Consider the following 18,499-nt stretch of genomic DNA (forward strand, 5'->3'; position numbering starts at 1 on the left):
ATTATAAAGAATTGCAAGATGAAACATCAACAATTGTATTAAACTTCCAATTTTTTTACAAATTTTGAAAGGAAAAAAGTTTTAAGAAAATTTAATATTTAAATGTTTTTTCTAAACGGATAAAAATTGTCACAAAGGCATATTTTCAAATCTGAAACAAAGCAAGGGAAAAAAAATTAAGGATTTAGAAAAAGTTTTAAATTAAAAAATAAAATAAATTTTAAATTAAAAAGAATTTTCAGTATAAATAACATTTAAAACTAAATAGGGTTTACAATAATTTCAAACTAGTTTATACCTACTCCTTGAACAATGTTGGTACAATACCTGGGTGTGCCAATTTCCATTTTTACCAAGCTTTTACCACTTTTTAGTTAGTACAAGAAAAATATTAGTAAAATTTAGAAAAAAAAAATATGCCACTTACACAAGTAATAAGAGTAACTATAATGAATGTAATTTACTTTGTTTTATTAACTTAGAAATTGGTTTGAAATAAAAATATTTGCTTTAAACTCATGTTGAATATATTTTTTGTTTTTGAAGATTAAAATAATTTTCACTTTATTTAAAAAAAAAAAATGTTATGTTTTTACGTTATTTCTTTAAATTTCCTTAAAAATCCTTTAGACTTAGGTGAAAACTTTTAACTTGGGTATTATTAAGTTAAAAAGCTACCTTAGTAATGATATGCATTTTTATTGACCCATCACGTTTAGATTTGTATAAAAAAAAACAAAAAAAAACAAAAACAACACATACACACAGATCAAGAAATGCATGGAGAAAAAGACTTACACTGTGGAGAAGGTATTTTTTGCAAATGCAACTAATATGAGTTTACCATCAACCTCAAAAGGTGGATTAGTTTGTTGTAAATGCTCTAAGACTTGTGTGGATTCTAAAATTGTACTCATTTCAGCAAAGCCATAACCTCTGGAAGTGTTGGTAAGTTCATCACGGATAATCTTTATGTTTTTGGCTGTGACGGACGTCTGCTGGCTGAGAGCCTGCGATAGAGTTTCTTCTGTTGTAAGTGCATCAAGACCACGGAATATTAAAGCTGCAAATGTAGAGGATAAAATAATAAAATTCTATCAACTGTTTGTGTCAACATAATAAATTTTCTTTAATAGCTTCAAAGAGATAAATATATTCTCTCTTTACATGTAGTGTGTCGAGCAAAGAAAAGATTTTTGATAAAACAAATTTAAGCTTTCTGATCCGAAGAGAGATTACTGCAATTCTTCATTTCAAATAGATATAACAAACTAGCCTAGTTCAGAATGTGAACATGGGTAAATATTTGTGTTGGGATGATTAATCAGAATTGGGAACTGGAAAATTGGAACTTTTAGGAGTATTGGAATCAGAAATATTTGTATTTATTTTCCAATGCCAAGAACAATTCTTTTAATTCTTTTTTATTTGATTTTATTTAAAAGAAAAATCTTCCACTGCTGGTAATAATGATAAAATATTTATTGATTTTAAACTCCCAGTATACATCATCTCTACAAGTGTATTTTACGTCTGACAAACTGTACATTATTGTGTTTCTGATGATAATTGGAAAAAAAAATAGCAACTTTATAGTTAAATATTTAGATTTATAAAGAATCAGAATCTGTAATTGTATCGGAATCAGAAAGTATGAAATTGGGAATTGTATTGGAATCATCCCATTACGAGTAAATACAGTTCAACTGGGCAGGAGCTGCTTGGAGCACTCTGACAGAGTTCACAACCAGCTTCAAAACCTAATATGTGATGCCCTTTTCTCTTCCCTGCAACCTCTTTCTTACAGAAAGTTGTGAGCCTATCTTTGCATACAATTCTTTCCCTTCCCACCACTTTATTTTTTTTAGGTTACTACTTTCAGTGACAGGCGATTTATTTTTATGTAAAAAAAAAAAAGAAAAAAAAAAGTTATATTTTCGAATTTGGTGTGCATGATATTGCATAGTTCTATACATATACAGATAGTCTGATAGAAAAATGTCTCCTCTTTAAATGCAATGTTCTCCTATTAAACACAAACATTACAAATTAAATGGCGCGAGAAAAAAGATGACTTACTGTTACAAGGATTTGTTCCAACCTGATCAAAGCCGTCTCCTGCTTTGGCACGTTCGGATTCTGGAAACAAGGCAGATGAAACTAGAAACGATTGAATTAAATTTTAAAACATGTTAAAATAATTTGAATCTGTTATTTAAAGTTACAGTTTGGTTATATCAAAGTTTATTAGTAAAACATTTCAATGTAAAAAAACATTCACAACTCTTTAATGAGATTAAAAACATGTTAAGATTTCAATTGACCAGATTGCAATTACAAGTAGATACAAAAATCTTAAAACTACAAAAACGTGTTGCACAATTTTATCTTTTAGTCTCACATAATTCATTGTTGCCAAAATAACGAAAAAGTCAATAAGAATTTTATTTAACACCTATAAAACTTAATTCAAGCTTTTACAGATGAATAAAGGATAAAAAAAGATAGAAATTACATAATTTTCATTAATCATTTTTCTTTTAAATTTATTTGATCAAACTAAAAAGTAGATTTAACCTAAAGTTTATAATTTCTAGCTTAAAAAAAAAAAAAGAAAAAGTTCAATAATTTAAGCCATAAAATTTATTAATTTTAAAATTTTTATGTCAAAAATTTTAAATTATGAAATTTTTAAATGAGTGTTTTTTCAATTATATTTGCTATTGTAAAATTGTCAAACAATTCAAAATGGATATAGAATGACAATATATATATGGATATAGAATTACAAATCCTTTCGAGCAAAGATTTTGAAAGGAAAAAAAAAAAAAAAGAGTGAGAAACAATTCAGAAATTATAAGCTAATTAAAAATAAATGTGACACTTTTGTTAGGGGTAGGGGTATAAATTTTTACTTTCAGGGTTAATGAAAAAAAGAAAAGTTGGGGAAGGGGGGTAACCAACCTTCTCTGGAAACACTGCACTTGAAGCATAAATCTCTCCGCTTAAAATTGTGAGCTCCACACTGGTGAATATGATGACCAAAAAAAAAAAAAAAAAAAAGTAAAATTTAACAAAAAAATAAATTTTCAAAAACTAATAAAAAAGAATTCAAGTTTACAGCAACAGAATATAAGTAAATAAATAAGAGAGACATGCTCACCTTACTACAAACCCAATCACTTTTCTGGGCCTTTTCAGGTCCAATTTTTGGCTGACTGTAGTGCATTGTTACAGAAAACAAATCCTGCAGATAAAGTGTACCCTGAAAAAGAGGAGACAAGGAAGGCATAAAGACCAACGTTTGAAAAGGGGGGAAAACACATTTTATCCATTTGCCAATGCCATGGTTTAGATTCAGTACACACAACAATGAGCATGTGTGTGCGTGCGTCTGCAGCAAGAGCATCAGGTCAACTTGACGCCTACTACTACTACTAGTAGTAATAATAAGAGACTACATACATGAGAAAGGAGGAAGAGGAGGAAGGCATATTCAAAAGTAGATACAGAGAAATAAAATTTTCCTAAAACTCCATTTAGTATAATTATAAAGATTTTTTTGGCTTTTTAATGAAACAATAATTTATTTATATATCTTTATTTACAGAAGAAAATTCATTTAAAAAGATAAAAAATCTAACCAAGCATTGCAAAATAAACAATGCAAATTTTGTTTTGTGTGCAATCATATGAAAGAAGAATGTAAACCAGAATTGAGAAGAAAAAGATTCATACGCAATTTTTTTTTTTTTTTTTTTTTAATTAAAAAAAGAAGAAAAAACATTCACAAAGAATTTGGGTGGCAAAATTGGATGAAATTAGATTTTTTTTAAAAAAAAGTTTTTAAATGAAAAAAAATAAAAAAATAAGACTATTTCCTGGGCTTGACCAAGTGGGCATGAATGCGATTCTTTTCTATTAAAACTTTCTGATTTGGTTCAGTTAAACAAAAATAAAAAAATAAAATACACAGGCTTTGTGGGAGGGGGGAGGTTGACGATTAGAGAAGATTGTTGTCATTCAAATAAATTTAATTCTATGATTCTATTTAACCGATTTGTACATTATTAAATTATTAAATTATAAATACTTTATAAAGTGAGTCATTCATGAGACCCTTTCCCATGTTTTTGATTTTTTTTTTTTACTTTACTGCCTAAACATTTAGACTTGCTCTAAAAGAAAAAAAAATTATAACAGCTACAGCAGTATTGAATTGAACCCAAATCATCACAACCAAAGTTAAATACAAGCCTCAAAATTTGTTCACCTGCTTCCTACAGAGACATAGTTAGACACAAGGTTAGTTTGTTGTCAGACTGTAGCTCTCCCATAAACAGGACACTGGATGGGTGCAGTATTTCTGGGTAAGAACATATCTGGCGGTAAACCAACTACCCCCCCCCACCCTACCTCCCACTTTTAAAAGAAAAAGTAATACCAGGGACATTAGTTTTCCGAGACTTAGCAAAACAAATACATTTTAATTTGGGTTCTGAAATGCCAAATTGTCTAGTGTGGCCACAGGTAATACAAATTTTATTTAATCTTTTACCAGGAAAAAAAAATTTTATTTTCATGTACTGTCATAAAATCTTAGAATGTGAAAGCATTTCAATAAGTTTGTTTTTAAATCTTTATTAACTACATGATCTTGACCTATGTACATAAACCAACTGTCACTACTAAGAGATTTTGAAGTTTCAAAGTTGACTTTTTTTCTTTTTTTTTAAAGGAGGAAGATTAATAATTTGGATTATTCTGGACTACTGTTCTCATTTTGTATGTTATTTTAATGACATTTCAGCCAATATAACCTCCAACCTTCTTCAGGTGCATCTTGTCAAACAAAACACAGGTAGATTTTTCTCATTTCAACAGCCATGACTAAATATGAATCTAATTGTTATTGCCTGATAAAAAAAAAAAAAACTTATCGATTCTTGTATCACTGCAGTCTCAACATGGTTGAAAACCTATAATCATATCCTCATCTCTATATAAATAAAATGAACTCATTTTTTCCCCCCGTCTGATTTTGACATTAATAGGATTAAAAATCAAGATATTTCATGCAAATATAATATGCACAAACGGCAGAACAATATCTGAGGTGTGTTATAGGCTTATTATTTCTCAAATTCCTCGATAATCTTAGATTTCTATACTTTTTCTGCTGAGAAGTCACGGCCAAAATCGGTTAAGATCAATGGAAGTGGTAAAATATTTTCTCTCTAATAAATTCCTCCTCTCCCTGCCACCACTTAACACCGTTTGGGGATCGTTCACAAGGAACAGTTCAGAAGAGAACACCGGTTTGGCTTCGTAGTTCTTTCATGTGAAGTTATTTAAAATCACTAAACTAAGCTGCAGTGCTCTGTGGCGTAGTGGTTAGCGTGCTGGACAATTCACATTATATTTTCACGTTCACGCCGACCTACCGTAGTCGTTTTTTTTTGTTTTGTTTTTTTTTTCCCCCTAAACAACTGGAATTGACTTTTCTTGGTGGCCGAACTGTTAACGTTGCAGATGTTTTTTTTTTTGTTTTTTTTTTTTACACTTTATTTTCCTACTTTTACTCATGACTCCGGGTTTGATCCTTCCTACTTACCTACCATAACATTTTTTAAAACTCCCCCCCCCCCCCCGGAAACAAACACTCGGGCAACGCCGGGTACCCCCGCTAGTAGCAAATAAAATCTAGCATATAAATTCATCTCAGATTTTGAAAGTTAGATACAAATAGTAATCTGTTTAAATTCGACATTTGATTCAGATTAGCCTTTTTTTTCTCCCTTTTGCTTGGTTATTCGCACAAATGTATTTTATTTCACTTTAGTTATTTTCTGAAAATACTTATTCTGGCTAAGAAAACTGTTAAAGCAAAAAAAATGTTTCCTTAATGAAACAGCTTAAAAGTAAGTTATTGTAAGAGAGTTCTTTAGTTTTTCAAAAATAAACACATTAAACTACGAACCTTCGCTTGTCTGTTACTCACCTCCACTTTAATTGTACATCATTTTTTTTATTATTTTGGAATATGAAGAGATGAAGCTTCATAATTTGTATATTTAATTTTTTTGCGGACTGTTATCCTCATCTTCATAGTTGTTTCACCACATTTTGGCCAACTCATCCTCTGGCCTTCTTCAGGTGATTAACCCCGACAGGATAGGAATGCTGGATCTTGTAATTCATCCCCAGTAATTACTGCCTTCCATAGTTGTTGTCTCACCATGTTTTAGCCAACTAATCGTCTAGTCTACTTGGGTAAAAATGAAACCGCTATCTTCAGGCAATGCTCTCCTAGAACCATAGAGACTCAACGCCTCTATCCATGGGCCCTGAAGGATTACCAGAGGAGAAATTGGCCAAAAAATGATGAAACAACAAAAACTATGAGGAGATAACAATATGCAAAAACAATGAATGCATCATTTTTAAAAAATTTTTGTATTATTAATCAATTAGTATCGACTACCAAAACAAGCTTTTTTAAAAATTTCTATTTCACAAAATAATTTGATTATGAAATTAAAAACCACCAGCTTATTTATAAATAGGTCATTTTTTTTCTTTTATTCACAAATAATGCTATCATTAATTTAAAATAAGAACTATTTCTTATCTAAATGTATTGAGAGTCTAAGAGTTTCATACCTACTGAATACATACTCACAGAAAATATGGGATTATTTAAGAAATATAAGACGCTTTCTTCATGAGAATGTGATCATAAAGAACTTGGGCAGGGATAGGGGTGTAAATCAAAATGTTTTGTATTTCTTAAAGTAATTTAAAAATAAGATAAAAACCTCCCCCAACCAACCAACCATACCATAAAAAAAAAAAAAAAAAAAAAAAAATTTAAAAAATTTTTAAAAACACACACACACACACACACACGAAAGATTTTTTTTTTTTTTTTTTTTTTTTAATAAAAGATCTTTGTTGTTTTCCATCTCTACATTCTTTATGGACTACCATGTTTTATTTAATATAACAACGATGGGTGGTCAAAATTTAAGAGGAGGGTAGAAAAACAATGAAAAAAGCAAACAAGAGGGAGGTAGAAAATGAAGATGTTAAGAGGTGCAAAGTGAAAAGGGCTCTAATTTTCAGATTAAAAAAAATAAAATAAAAAAAAGGTGGATGGGGAGTGTTACTAGGTAAGAAGGATGGTTCAGAGTTCATGACAAGATTTCATAAAGAATGTTATGTGGGGAGACATACATGCTGTTTGTAATTACGCAGTCTATAAGAAATGCAAATATAATAAATTTTCTTGCGGAACTAATTGTCAACATTTTACTATTTAATTTCATACGTTCAATTTTTTTTATCAAACAAAATAAAAATTTCATTTGCATGCATTTCTATGAAAAGCGACGGCAATCTGAATGTTCTAATCAAGAGACAACTTTAGTCTTTTATGATAAGTGTACAACAATTTATGGCCAAGCAGAGAAACAAAGCAAAGAAACTACCCGAAACTTTAAAAATTAAATAAATCTGAGGAGCCATTTTCTCCCCATTCTCGCCAATGCATCTCAATGACTGCACACTTATGTTGGTTCTAATAATTGGAAGTAGAAGATCTACGTAGTTGGCCAGACAATAGCGATTCCAAAAGTTGATTGCAAGGGAAGAAAAAAATTTAAGAATAAATAAAACATGTGTATGAATAATCTCGGGGGGGGGGGGTCATTTATTACACTTTCTATTCGATTTTAGGAAAAAAAAAAAAAAAAAAAAGCATATTTATCCAGAATTCCACCTTTAATAAAAAAGAAAAAATAAGAAAAATCTGTATGTGGCAGAAAGAAAATATCATATACCAAAAATTATGTATATATATCAAGTAGTTTTATTTTAAAACAGGAAAGTCAAATTTTTTCTGAGAGTACATCTTTTAAACTCTTCGGCATAACGTTCACAGGAAACAGGAGTTGGAACAATTACATTGAGAACATTGCCAGGACCGCTGCGAAGAAGGTGAGTTCTTTCTACCGTGCTAAAAAGTTATTAACACCCGAAAGTATCCTATACCTCTATAAGGCCACCATTCACCCATGTGTGGAGTATTGTTGTCATATTTGGGCTGGTGCATCTGCTACTAGTCTCTCGCTCCTAGAAAAGGTTCAAAATAGAGTCACCAATCTGATAGGTCCTGAACTGTCATCTAAACGTCAGCTTCTGTCCCATCGACGAAATGTTGCATCCCTCTTCTGCCTGTACTACAAGTACTTTAACGGTGAATGCGCTGACGAATTGTGCCCCCACAACGTAAATACCCCGACAAACTCGACAAGCAGCAAAATCACACCGCTTCATGGTAGAGATCCCTAGGTGTAAGAGAGCCTTTTACTCCAATAGTTTCTTCCCCAGAACTGCTAGACTTTGGAATTCCCTTCCGAGTCCCTGCTTCCCTAACTGTACTGACATGCAGAAGTTCAAGTGAAACCTGAACCGATATCTTGCTGCCCAACTCCCTACACAGTACCCCTGATGCTTATGTCCCTGATAGTAGCCCCCTACAACAAAGTGGCAATGTGCCTTGTTTGGGATGAAAATGCAATAAAAAATAAATTAATTAAAAAAAAAAAAAATCTTGTGGCCAAACTGATGATATAGCCACATCTTGAAAAGGGAAATAACTCCAAATAATTTCAACTTTAGATTTTAGAAAGCAATTCTTAACGTGGAGGGGGGGGGGTGGAAAAGCTAAAATTTGCTTAAAAATGATAATTTTTATAAAAAGTAAACTATTTTATCAATTTATGTTATTTTTGGAATATATTTTCTTACTATCATGGGTACGTAGATCATACAGATTTTTCTGTATTTTTGTTTTTTAATATAGAGTGAATTCTGGACAAACACTTGAAAAAAATTTTTTTAAATTGTTTCGTTGATATCATTTTGAATCCTATTTCAAACTTAAGAGACAAAACTTTTAATTAATGCATGACTGAATCTTAAAAGAAAGAAATAGCCCCTTCCAATAGATCGGAATATTTCAACCCCTTGACATTATAACTAACTGAATAATTTTTTTTTTTTTTTTTTTTTTTTAAATAAGACGAATAGCAATTCAGTGTTATGCAAAGAAAGTCTCTGTACTAATGTGTGTACACTCTATAAAAGAGCAGAACATAAGTGATAAAAATTAAAATATCAACAAAACAGAAGATTATGTGCTACATATCTTCAAACCAGGACCTGATTGGAACTAGAAAATTCAACTGAACATAATGACATTGTCAATAAGATGCCTAAAAACAAGGATTACTTCAGAAGATATAGAAGCTTTTTTTTTTCTATGCTGCCTAGAGTTAGAAACAGAAGCAAGTAAGACTCCCCCCTCCATCACCAAGCAAGATATGAAGCCACTATAAAATTTTAAAAAATAAATGAAACAAAAACATTCATACTCTAAAGAATCAGAAGATTTAAGCTTTGTTGAAATTTTGAACACAATAAAAAGAAATACGCTGTCAAAAAAGTCAGTTGCATGAGAAAGGAGAAAATTTTCAGATGCAAACAAAACCGCAATGACACTATAATGCAATATCTACACAAGTTGAAAGAAATATAAAAATTGAAAATTGAAAAGCTAGACTCTGAAGAAATATACAGTGAAGACAAATTAATCCAGAGATTAATTGAAGATTTGTCTGATGCTACAAACATAAAATCATAGAATATGATGACCTTAAAAGTGTAGAATTTTAGCAGCAATAAGAACTGATAAATTTTACAGTGCTGAAGCATAACAGCTATTTGATAAAAATTAAAATATTAACGAAACAGAGGATTTTGTGCAGTTTTAAAGCTGTGAACAGAGGATTTCTATACATTAGCAAACATAAGAAAATACAAGTAGAAAACAAACTCCCCACAAGAAAATAGTTGTATTCTATACGAACAAATAAAAAAGCCAAAGACGCAGTTAAATTGAACTGATAGTTTTTCACCCAGAGGGAAAGTTAATCTGTGATGTAATCCTCTCTACCTCTCTGCTGATATGGCACAAGTATATCGGTGGAGAACAGTTGTGAAGGAGGTGGTCGACCTTCCATGGTGGAATCGCGACTGGTTAGCCATCTCATGCAATCTTGCTCAAGAACGCCATGATTTGGGAATTGATAGAGGGCAGGAAAGAATCTAGCTCAATCTGACTGATCTGATATGAGGAACAAGGTTATGAATGAATGGGCAAACCCGAACTAAAACAATTAGATTCATCAACATCGCTTCTGAGTGAACGAGGCTGAAATCTCTTACCAGATTGCAAAGTCAATTTCATACTCTGATCATAATAATGAAATAGGGATAAAAGAGACATCTGTGGATAGATGTTTTTAAAAAAGGTCAAATACTATCAATACAAAGCAAATATTTGTTCAAAAAAGAGTAAATAAATAGTCAGCTCCTTTTGAATCTCGCAAACTGCTTAAGCTTATTTACATTCCTACTTACAGTAGTTGCCAAAATGCTAGCAGAAGGCAGCATTCATAAAATCTCTTCCATTCCAGGTGTCTGATCATATGAAAATTAGTACAGCTCTATAAAAAGCAGAACCTAACATAAACAAGGGGGACAACTCTCTGCAAAGATGTGTTTTGGCACACTACAACTCTATTGAACACATTACAGACCCATGCACCAGAAGACTACAAGAGACAAAAATTAGTTTTCATGCTTTTTTTTTTTTTTTTTGAGAAAAGGTGAAAGAAATGGCAAGAAAACAATTCCAAAGTCTGAAAAAAAATAAAATAAAATAAAAAAAAATACCAAATATGGTGTCAAGTTGAAAGAATGGAGGGGAAGGAGCAATGTTTCAATCCATAACAAAACCAAAATTGTTTCTAACATTAAGAAAAACAAAAAAAAATTTTTTATCCAACAAATTCACTTGTAAAAGTTACAGATTCAGATTGAGTTGAATAATCATGGTTTTATAGAGTTTTTTTTTTTGGCAAATACAAATGCATGTAATTAGTTATTAAGATGTGAGACAAAGTAAGACAAGGGCTAAAAAGGCATTTTGAGTTTCTTTCATAAAGAGGGTGGCAATGGTAGTCGTATCTTTTCAGATACATAGAAAAAAAAAGCAAGCAGTAGAGATCTTTTTTAAGCAATAAGGAGGAAAGAAAGGAAGTGGTAAGAAAAGGGGGAATGGGGAAATATGGAGAGAAAAAGGGGGAAAAAGAAGGAAAAAACGAAGGGGGGGAAGGGGAAAAGAGGGGACAGGAAAAGGAAGAAAGAAAAGTTAGTAAAAAAAAAGAGGAGGAAAAACAAAAAAGCAGTTTAATATAAGTGTAAAAGCAGAGTAGTTTTATTTTGGTGGGGTGATAGGGTAAACAAGGAGGAGGTTCCCATAATTGTGCAGAAGTTTGGAATTCATTCAAAATGGTAGCAAAATACAGGGTGTGTCTGGTGTTTGAGAACATTATTTATTTTACCAATCCTTTCCAGTATATTAACTTTTGGATTTTTTTTTTTTTTTTTTTTTTTTTCAGAAAATCAATCATGAGAGATAATTAACACATGAAATGAAAAGTAATAGTTGCAATAATGGCAGAACATAGCAATTTGCAAGTGGCACAATTTCTTAAAGTTACCAGATCTTTTGTTTTTAAATTTTGCAAAGACTTAGAATATAATGATGGCCAAGTTTCTCCTATTGTTAAATGTAAAAAGCGCCAGCAACACTGACAGCATTAGAACACACAAGTTCAGAATATCATTGACGAGAGCCCCCAGAAGTCAATGAATTTAATTGTAAAAGGTCTTGATGTCTCTAAAGCCACAATTTGAAGAACTGCCCACAATAATCTTCGATACAAGTCCTCTGTAATGGAGAGACCAGTTTATGTTGAACCCACCAAAGGAAACCATTTTAGTAAGATCCAAGAGACTTTTAAACAAACTGAAACATCCTGCTCAACAAGACATGCTTTGGGGTTTTTTTTCCAGATGAAAAGAACTTTGATCAGGACCAAAAGGTAAAGAGAAGAAATGATAGATGGCTATGTGCTGACACCCTCTGAAATTTCAAGAGTCATGCACACAAAATTTCCTACAACTGTTATCGTTTTAGGGGTTGTTAACTATGAAGGACATAGTTAGGTCACCACATTTCTTTCCACAAGGACTGAGAGTCAATACTGCTCCTTACATTGATGTCCTGTTAAGCCATGGATTGATAGAGTAAGAAATGGAAGGCCCTATATTCGTCATCAAGACTCTGCAACATCACATAAGGCTTAAACCACTTAAGAATGGTAATATGCGCCTGCCATAGGTTTAGGTCTTGAATAGAAGCTGTCATTGAAGCAGAGGGAGATTTCATTGAATTAAATTATTAAATAAGAGTGTCACTTATGTACAAATGTTGTTTTACTTAATTACATTTAATGTGGTGTTTGTATTTTTATTATCCTTAAAAACGTAATAAATGTTTTGAAACACCAGATACACCCTAGAGAAAAACCTAACCATGCTGCAAATGACAAACTGGGGTCGAAGATTGAAAAAATTTTTTTTCTTCTTTTTAATTGGATTAACAATTTATTCATAGCAAGTACTTACAAATATTTTAAATAGACAATATACGATAGTTGATTTGGTTGGTTGGTTTTGTTTTATGGCATATCAACCCTTTCCAGGTTATTTAATGCTAAATCCAGTGATTTTGAAGAATATTTTAATAGAATCTGTTTGTTTTTTCCAAGTTGGTTTCTATTTAACCCATAGTTGGGATCCTAACAGTTACTACCACTCTGGGTCAGAGTGGACCTGGGAGCAATGGCAACTAAAGGGTGGCTCCACACTCCCCAAAGCTCGCAAGCTGGGGCCTCATCATCGGATATAATTTAAGGTCATATACAGGACCATGATAGTTGAGAATACTAAAACACTTTCAGATCTTAAAATAACAAACTTTACTATAGCATACTATTTTAGAATTAGGATTTAAAAAACTTTAAAAATAAAAAATAAAAATTATTAAATAAAAAAGCATTTAATATATATTTTAACCATTACTATTACTAACAATTTAAAAGGAAATACAGTTGAGAATTTTATCAAAAACCATTTATTTTGCATGATCTAGTCATTTTTAACTTGCGTACAAAAAATAATATAACTTATAGGGGTTCTGAATTTGAGATGAGGTATGAATGTTTGTATTTAGATTAATCAGACAATTGTTCTCATCGAGGGTTATCTGCACGTTTTGATCGATGTAACCTTTGACCTTTGTCAATAAAAAACATGGCAACTTTCACACCTGATGAAGGTCATAGATTATATCAGCGAAAACGTGCATATAACATTTTTGTTCAATTAATTTAAACAATGTTATAGGCTTTAAGTTCACATTAGGCTTCTTAGAATAGTAGCCATCTTGTTTAACACAAGTGACTAAACAAAGATAATTTGCTCAGAATTGGGATTCACACAAGCTTTAAAAGGGTTTTAACTTATATTTAATATTTTTTAATGCCACAAATGAGTAGATAAACTGAACGAAACAGTTTTTGACTACTCAAACTGTATTTCTTTTAAAATAATTGTAATAGTAATGATTACAAATATATATGTACGAGTTTCAATATTTACTTTAATGCACAATACAAGAGTAGGGCCAAGTATGACTATACTTATGGCAAGCAAGCTATGCAAGAGGTTTGTCAGGTTATCTATGAGATTAATAAGATTTATTCTAAAAGCAAATTAATTCTCTATCAATTAAAGCTATCCATTTTATTGCCTATAGAACTAATCACATCTCCCTTTTTATTCATTCATAGAGTAAATATTTCAATTAAGATATCTTATTTTTAAATAGATAAAAGACATTCATAGCAACTAAAATTGGTTTAACAGTGTTGGCTTAGTAAATGCAATCACATGACCTCTTTGTGGAATATTATCTAATTTCTGTCAACATATATACACTAAAATATACATTTAAATTGTATAAAACCATCCTTATTTTAAGCTTTATTGTAAAGTCACTTTAATTGCTAATTACGTCTCTTCTTTTTAGATTTTACTAAAACTTTAGATGTACTTTATTTTTTTTTTAACTGGTTTACTATCATATTGTAAAATAAAGTTTATTCAGTTTTGTGGTTATTTTATTTCTATGATTTAGTAAATTTTATACAATTTTCAAAACCTATACAGATCGTCTAAAAGTTTACACATTTAAAATTTTTGTCCATGCAATACTCGCATGCCATAAGTATATTTTATACTATTTACATGCCTATCTCAATGGGAACAGATCCAAAATAGATCTAGCATGCACAAAAGTCTATATTCTTTATATAAATTATCAAAAAGGAACTTATATTAATACCTCACAGTAGTCAAGTCCTAAGATAAGGCTTTTTAAATTATATATATATATATATATATATATATATATATACACCTTATAAAATTATACATCATGCATATATATTTTCAGTATTTACATGAGCAGAGCTTAGTAGTAGTATGTAAATATATTTATGGCAAGTAAGCTACACATACATAATTAGCATGATGATTTTCCAAAAATAAAAGAAACACTTATATGTAGTTTAATTGTCAGTTTCATACTACTACTAATATATATATATATATATATATATATATATATATATATATATATATATATAGAGAGAGAGAGAGAGAGAGGAATGTAAGTAACTGTGTTAAGCAAAATGAAAGCTGAACTAATTGATTTTAGGAAGTGCTTTAAAATATATATATTTAAATAATATATATGCAGAAATTGTTTAAGAAAACAAAAGACTATTTGTGACAATTAGTGAGGAACTCACATTCCTGCTATATGTGGACCTTGTGATCAGATTGACATTATCCCTACAAATCCAATATCACGTGAAACCATATGCAGCACACTTAAGAGTTATGTAGCAAAGAAATAAAACGAAAGAAAGCCACACATACACAACACATGTATAATGATAGATTTAAACACGCGCACACAAACAAACAAGCGATTGGAATAGAATGAGGAGGGGGACAAAGTGAAAAGACTGAAAACAAAGTTAGATGGCAAACATTATATAAATCTAAAGAGGATAAGGGGGAGGCATGCTTTATTGAGTTATGGATATTGGAGAACTGAACACATGCTTCTTTTAAAAACATGACGTCGTACCAAATCAATACCAAACATGTTGCCTTTGTTGAGGGTGGGGAAAATGTAAGGCAAAGAGGTGGGCAGAAAAACGAATCATGAGAAAATACGCATAATTTTAAATTTTTGGTCTAGTTGGAAATAATGGAAATCCCTCAATCCAAATGGAGAGATCACTCATTTATAATGAAACATTTTGAAAGGCACATTCTATTTGCCAGTACATTCCAGTTTTTCAATGCAAGTTTCCTAAATCTCCTCCCTTTAGACCTAGATAGGCTTTGTACTCATAATTTATGTACACGTGTTCTACAAGCTGGCAACCCAATATTGCTCGGTTGTAAAATACGCTTAAATATGATATTTTAATTTTTGCAGATTTCGTATTTATTATTAGAGGTTCAATTCTGGCACCACTCTGCAAACTAATGCCTCAGAGGAAATGCACCTCGAAAAAAAGAAAAAAAAAAAAAAAAAAACTTAATTTTAATTTCACTTTTTCGTCCTACCTCATCAAATGTATCTTAATATATTTCTTTAGCGTTCTCAGGTCACTTTCATTTTAATTCTCGCCATAGGAAGCAATTGAGAATGGCTGCCAGATTTTCTCTATATTTAAAATTTCTAGAATTTTTTAAACTTTCATTGCAAAATTTTTTTTTTTTTAAAGTCATATCATACATCATATCAATTCGTCTCCGCAAAATGTGCTGATTGGATTTATCTTTGGATTGCATGTAGTCATTATGGATTAAAACTTTTTCTTACTTCCATAATTGCAAGAAGTGTTTTTGTTTATTTTTACTCTTTCACTCCAAACAAGGCATATTGCCACTTCAATGCTAGTGGTTACTATTTCGGATCATGTCTAACAGATAATTGTGAGGAGTTGAGCAGCGAGATGTCTGTTCACATCACATTTAAACTTCTGCATGTTAGTACAGTCAAGGAAGCAGGAAACAGAAAGAATTCTTTGGAATTATTATAAAAAAGGAAATACAAGCAATAATACTATTTAACCTCTCTGTAGAGAGATGAAAGCTATAGCAAGCAAAATTTGTATTCTACAGTCTATTGAAGTATGAATTTGAAAATAGTTGGATGATTAGGATATTTATCAATATATATTGTTTATGGCTATATTAGTTACATTAAAAAAATTCTTTTTAATTTTTCTTTATATCAAAACCAAGATTAAAAAAAAATATGAATTTTAAACAAAGTAAATTTTAATATGGTTTGAATCTGAACACAGAATACCAAGTCAGTATCATGTTCACAATCTCCACCTCTCTAGATAGATGAGTGACAATCTTTCTTACTTTAGCATCATGGTTTATTCCATAGAGTTAGTTCATTATATTGTTTTACATGCTGATATATGCTGGGCAGCTTTTTAGAAATTGACTTCTAAACTAATTTATTTCTGACAAGATCTTTATGAAAGCATTTCTAACTTCCCCACCCCTGGCAAATCTCTCATAATGGCAGTGATTTGGTACACTTTATTTATTTATTTTTTTTTTAACATTTTCTTCAATAAGAAATTTGAGGGCTCTTATTATTGTAGGTCAACAAGTACAGTTATTAAATACAAAGTGGGAAGGGAAGGGGAGATTCAAGAGAATTCTTGGGGGATATATAGACACAAAGAAACAACAAATAACAAGAAAAGAGAATGGCATAAAAAAGAAATTTAAAAAAAAACCCATTCTGTAGATTTGTCAGCAGCAGTGATAAAAAAAAAAAGACACCACTGCTTGAAGACACATGTGTATTTGTTTGAACATTTACTGCAAGTCATGTATGTATGTGTGAGCATGTCTGTGTGTATAATATGGTGTTTGTGTAGTGTGTGTCTACTGTACCGGTACAAAAAGTCTTAGGATAATTGTTTAAGACCTGATTCTGTTCCATCCAGCGCTGGGCATCTGCTACGTTCTGAAACTCCACAAAAGCAAACCCACGGGATGCACCTGCGTAAGTATTCAGAATGTCCCGCATTAGTGGAACTAATTGCTAAAAATTTGGATGGTTATGATCTGAAACCAACCAGAACACGTGAAACCCAAGGGAAGCAAAAAATAAAAACACTCACTGAGGGTCAACCAAGAAACTTTCAAGAATGACATTTAAAATGACAAAGAGAAAAAAATAAATACATTTTAACTTTTGTAGAACATCTTCAAATGAGCAGAGCACATTGGCTTCCTCAAATTGCTTGGAAAAGATAATACATCATGAAATGCACAATATAACAATTTTTTAAAAAATCATTTAAGTAAAGATGGCTGCAATGTTACAAGATAGAATACAAAAATAAAAAATAGAATAAAAAAACATGAACACAAAAACTCCTTCATGCAACTGGCAAGGAGACACCTCCAATGGAATTTTCCTCCATATATTGTAAAAAGAAATTAAGATAATATTAAAATGATTGTTGTTTTTTTTTAATCAACCACAAATAAAGTTCTTTCAAACTACTAAAACGTCTTGGTTATTTTCTATCAGCTAAAACAAAAATATATATTTGTATGTACTTGAACACATTAAACTCTTACATTAAAGAATGACTTTTTATTGTCTCAGGTTTCATGTTTAATACAAAAATATATTAACAAATATATATTTGCTTTATTTTCAGTAATTGCTTAAATTAAAAAAAAATTTTTTTAAATGACTTAAATGTGATTATGGAATTATATATGATGATTAAAACCCATAACAAAATTATGTTTTTTTTCTATAGATTGTTTAACAGACCTTTGTGCAAAATCTCTTGAAATAGACTTTATTGGCTAAAAGACTAAGCTAGTGAAATAAATGAGTCCTGGTTTGGTTGTATTTATTTTATTTTTTTACTAGAGAACCTCCAAAAGATGCCCACTCCCTATATTTATTTTACTCTTGACTAACCCCAAATGTTATCTTGGAGGACACCATCCATCCCCATTTTTGATTGTTCTACATAGCTCCTACGCCCATTTAGAGACTGACCTGCTTTTGATGGGCGGTTTGACTCTAAACAAAGACTTGGGAGGACCTAACTAACGTGCTCCATTAGCATTTTGTTTGGTTCTTTATCTTTCATTCTTTTTGGGTGTTTGTAGATGTTCCCACTCTCCATTATAACTCATGTACATATTCATTTTTAAATAAAATTTCATCAAAACCATTGGCGATCTTTTAAGTAGGTTTAGAGCCATGAAATGAATGTAATATTTTTGGTGAAAGAATCTAGCTAAGAGTAAGCACAAAGTTTTTGTTGTCAAAAAGAATGACACTTGACCTTCTCCACCAAAATCCTTTAAAATCAAACAGCAT

The 18,499-nt window shown here is 30.9% G+C and overlaps 1 protein-coding gene across 5 annotated transcripts in view; it reads right to left on the reverse strand.

Moving 5' to 3' along the window:
* The window catches only part of LOC145303445 (RNA-binding protein 5-A-like), a 93,621-nt gene that overhangs the window by 46,819 nt on the left and 28,303 nt on the right, over window positions 1-18,499 (reverse strand). For 3 of the 5 annotated variants that reach the window (XM_080144779.1, XM_080144776.1, XM_080144775.1), the window contains exons 6-10: window positions 17,075-17,148; window positions 3,164-3,265; window positions 2,965-3,025; window positions 2,080-2,160; window positions 799-1,063 (exon numbers count right to left, since the gene is read on the reverse strand). In XM_080144779.1, the coding sequence (XP_080000905.1) occupies window positions 799-1,063; window positions 2,080-2,160; window positions 2,965-3,025; window positions 3,164-3,265; window positions 17,075-17,148 (583 nt within the window). The remainder of the gene's footprint in view (window positions 1-798; window positions 1,064-2,079; window positions 2,161-2,964; window positions 3,026-3,163; window positions 3,266-17,074; window positions 17,149-18,499) is intronic. The other 2 variants (XM_080144778.1, XM_080144777.1) reach the window with 1 other exon arrangement.

This window comes from Euprymna scolopes, chromosome 19, assembly GCF_053919585.1.
Source record: "Euprymna scolopes isolate OS-2025 chromosome 19, ASM5391958v1, whole genome shotgun sequence".
In the NCBI taxonomy this organism is placed as follows: domain Eukaryota; kingdom Metazoa; phylum Mollusca; class Cephalopoda; order Sepiida; family Sepiolidae; genus Euprymna; species Euprymna scolopes.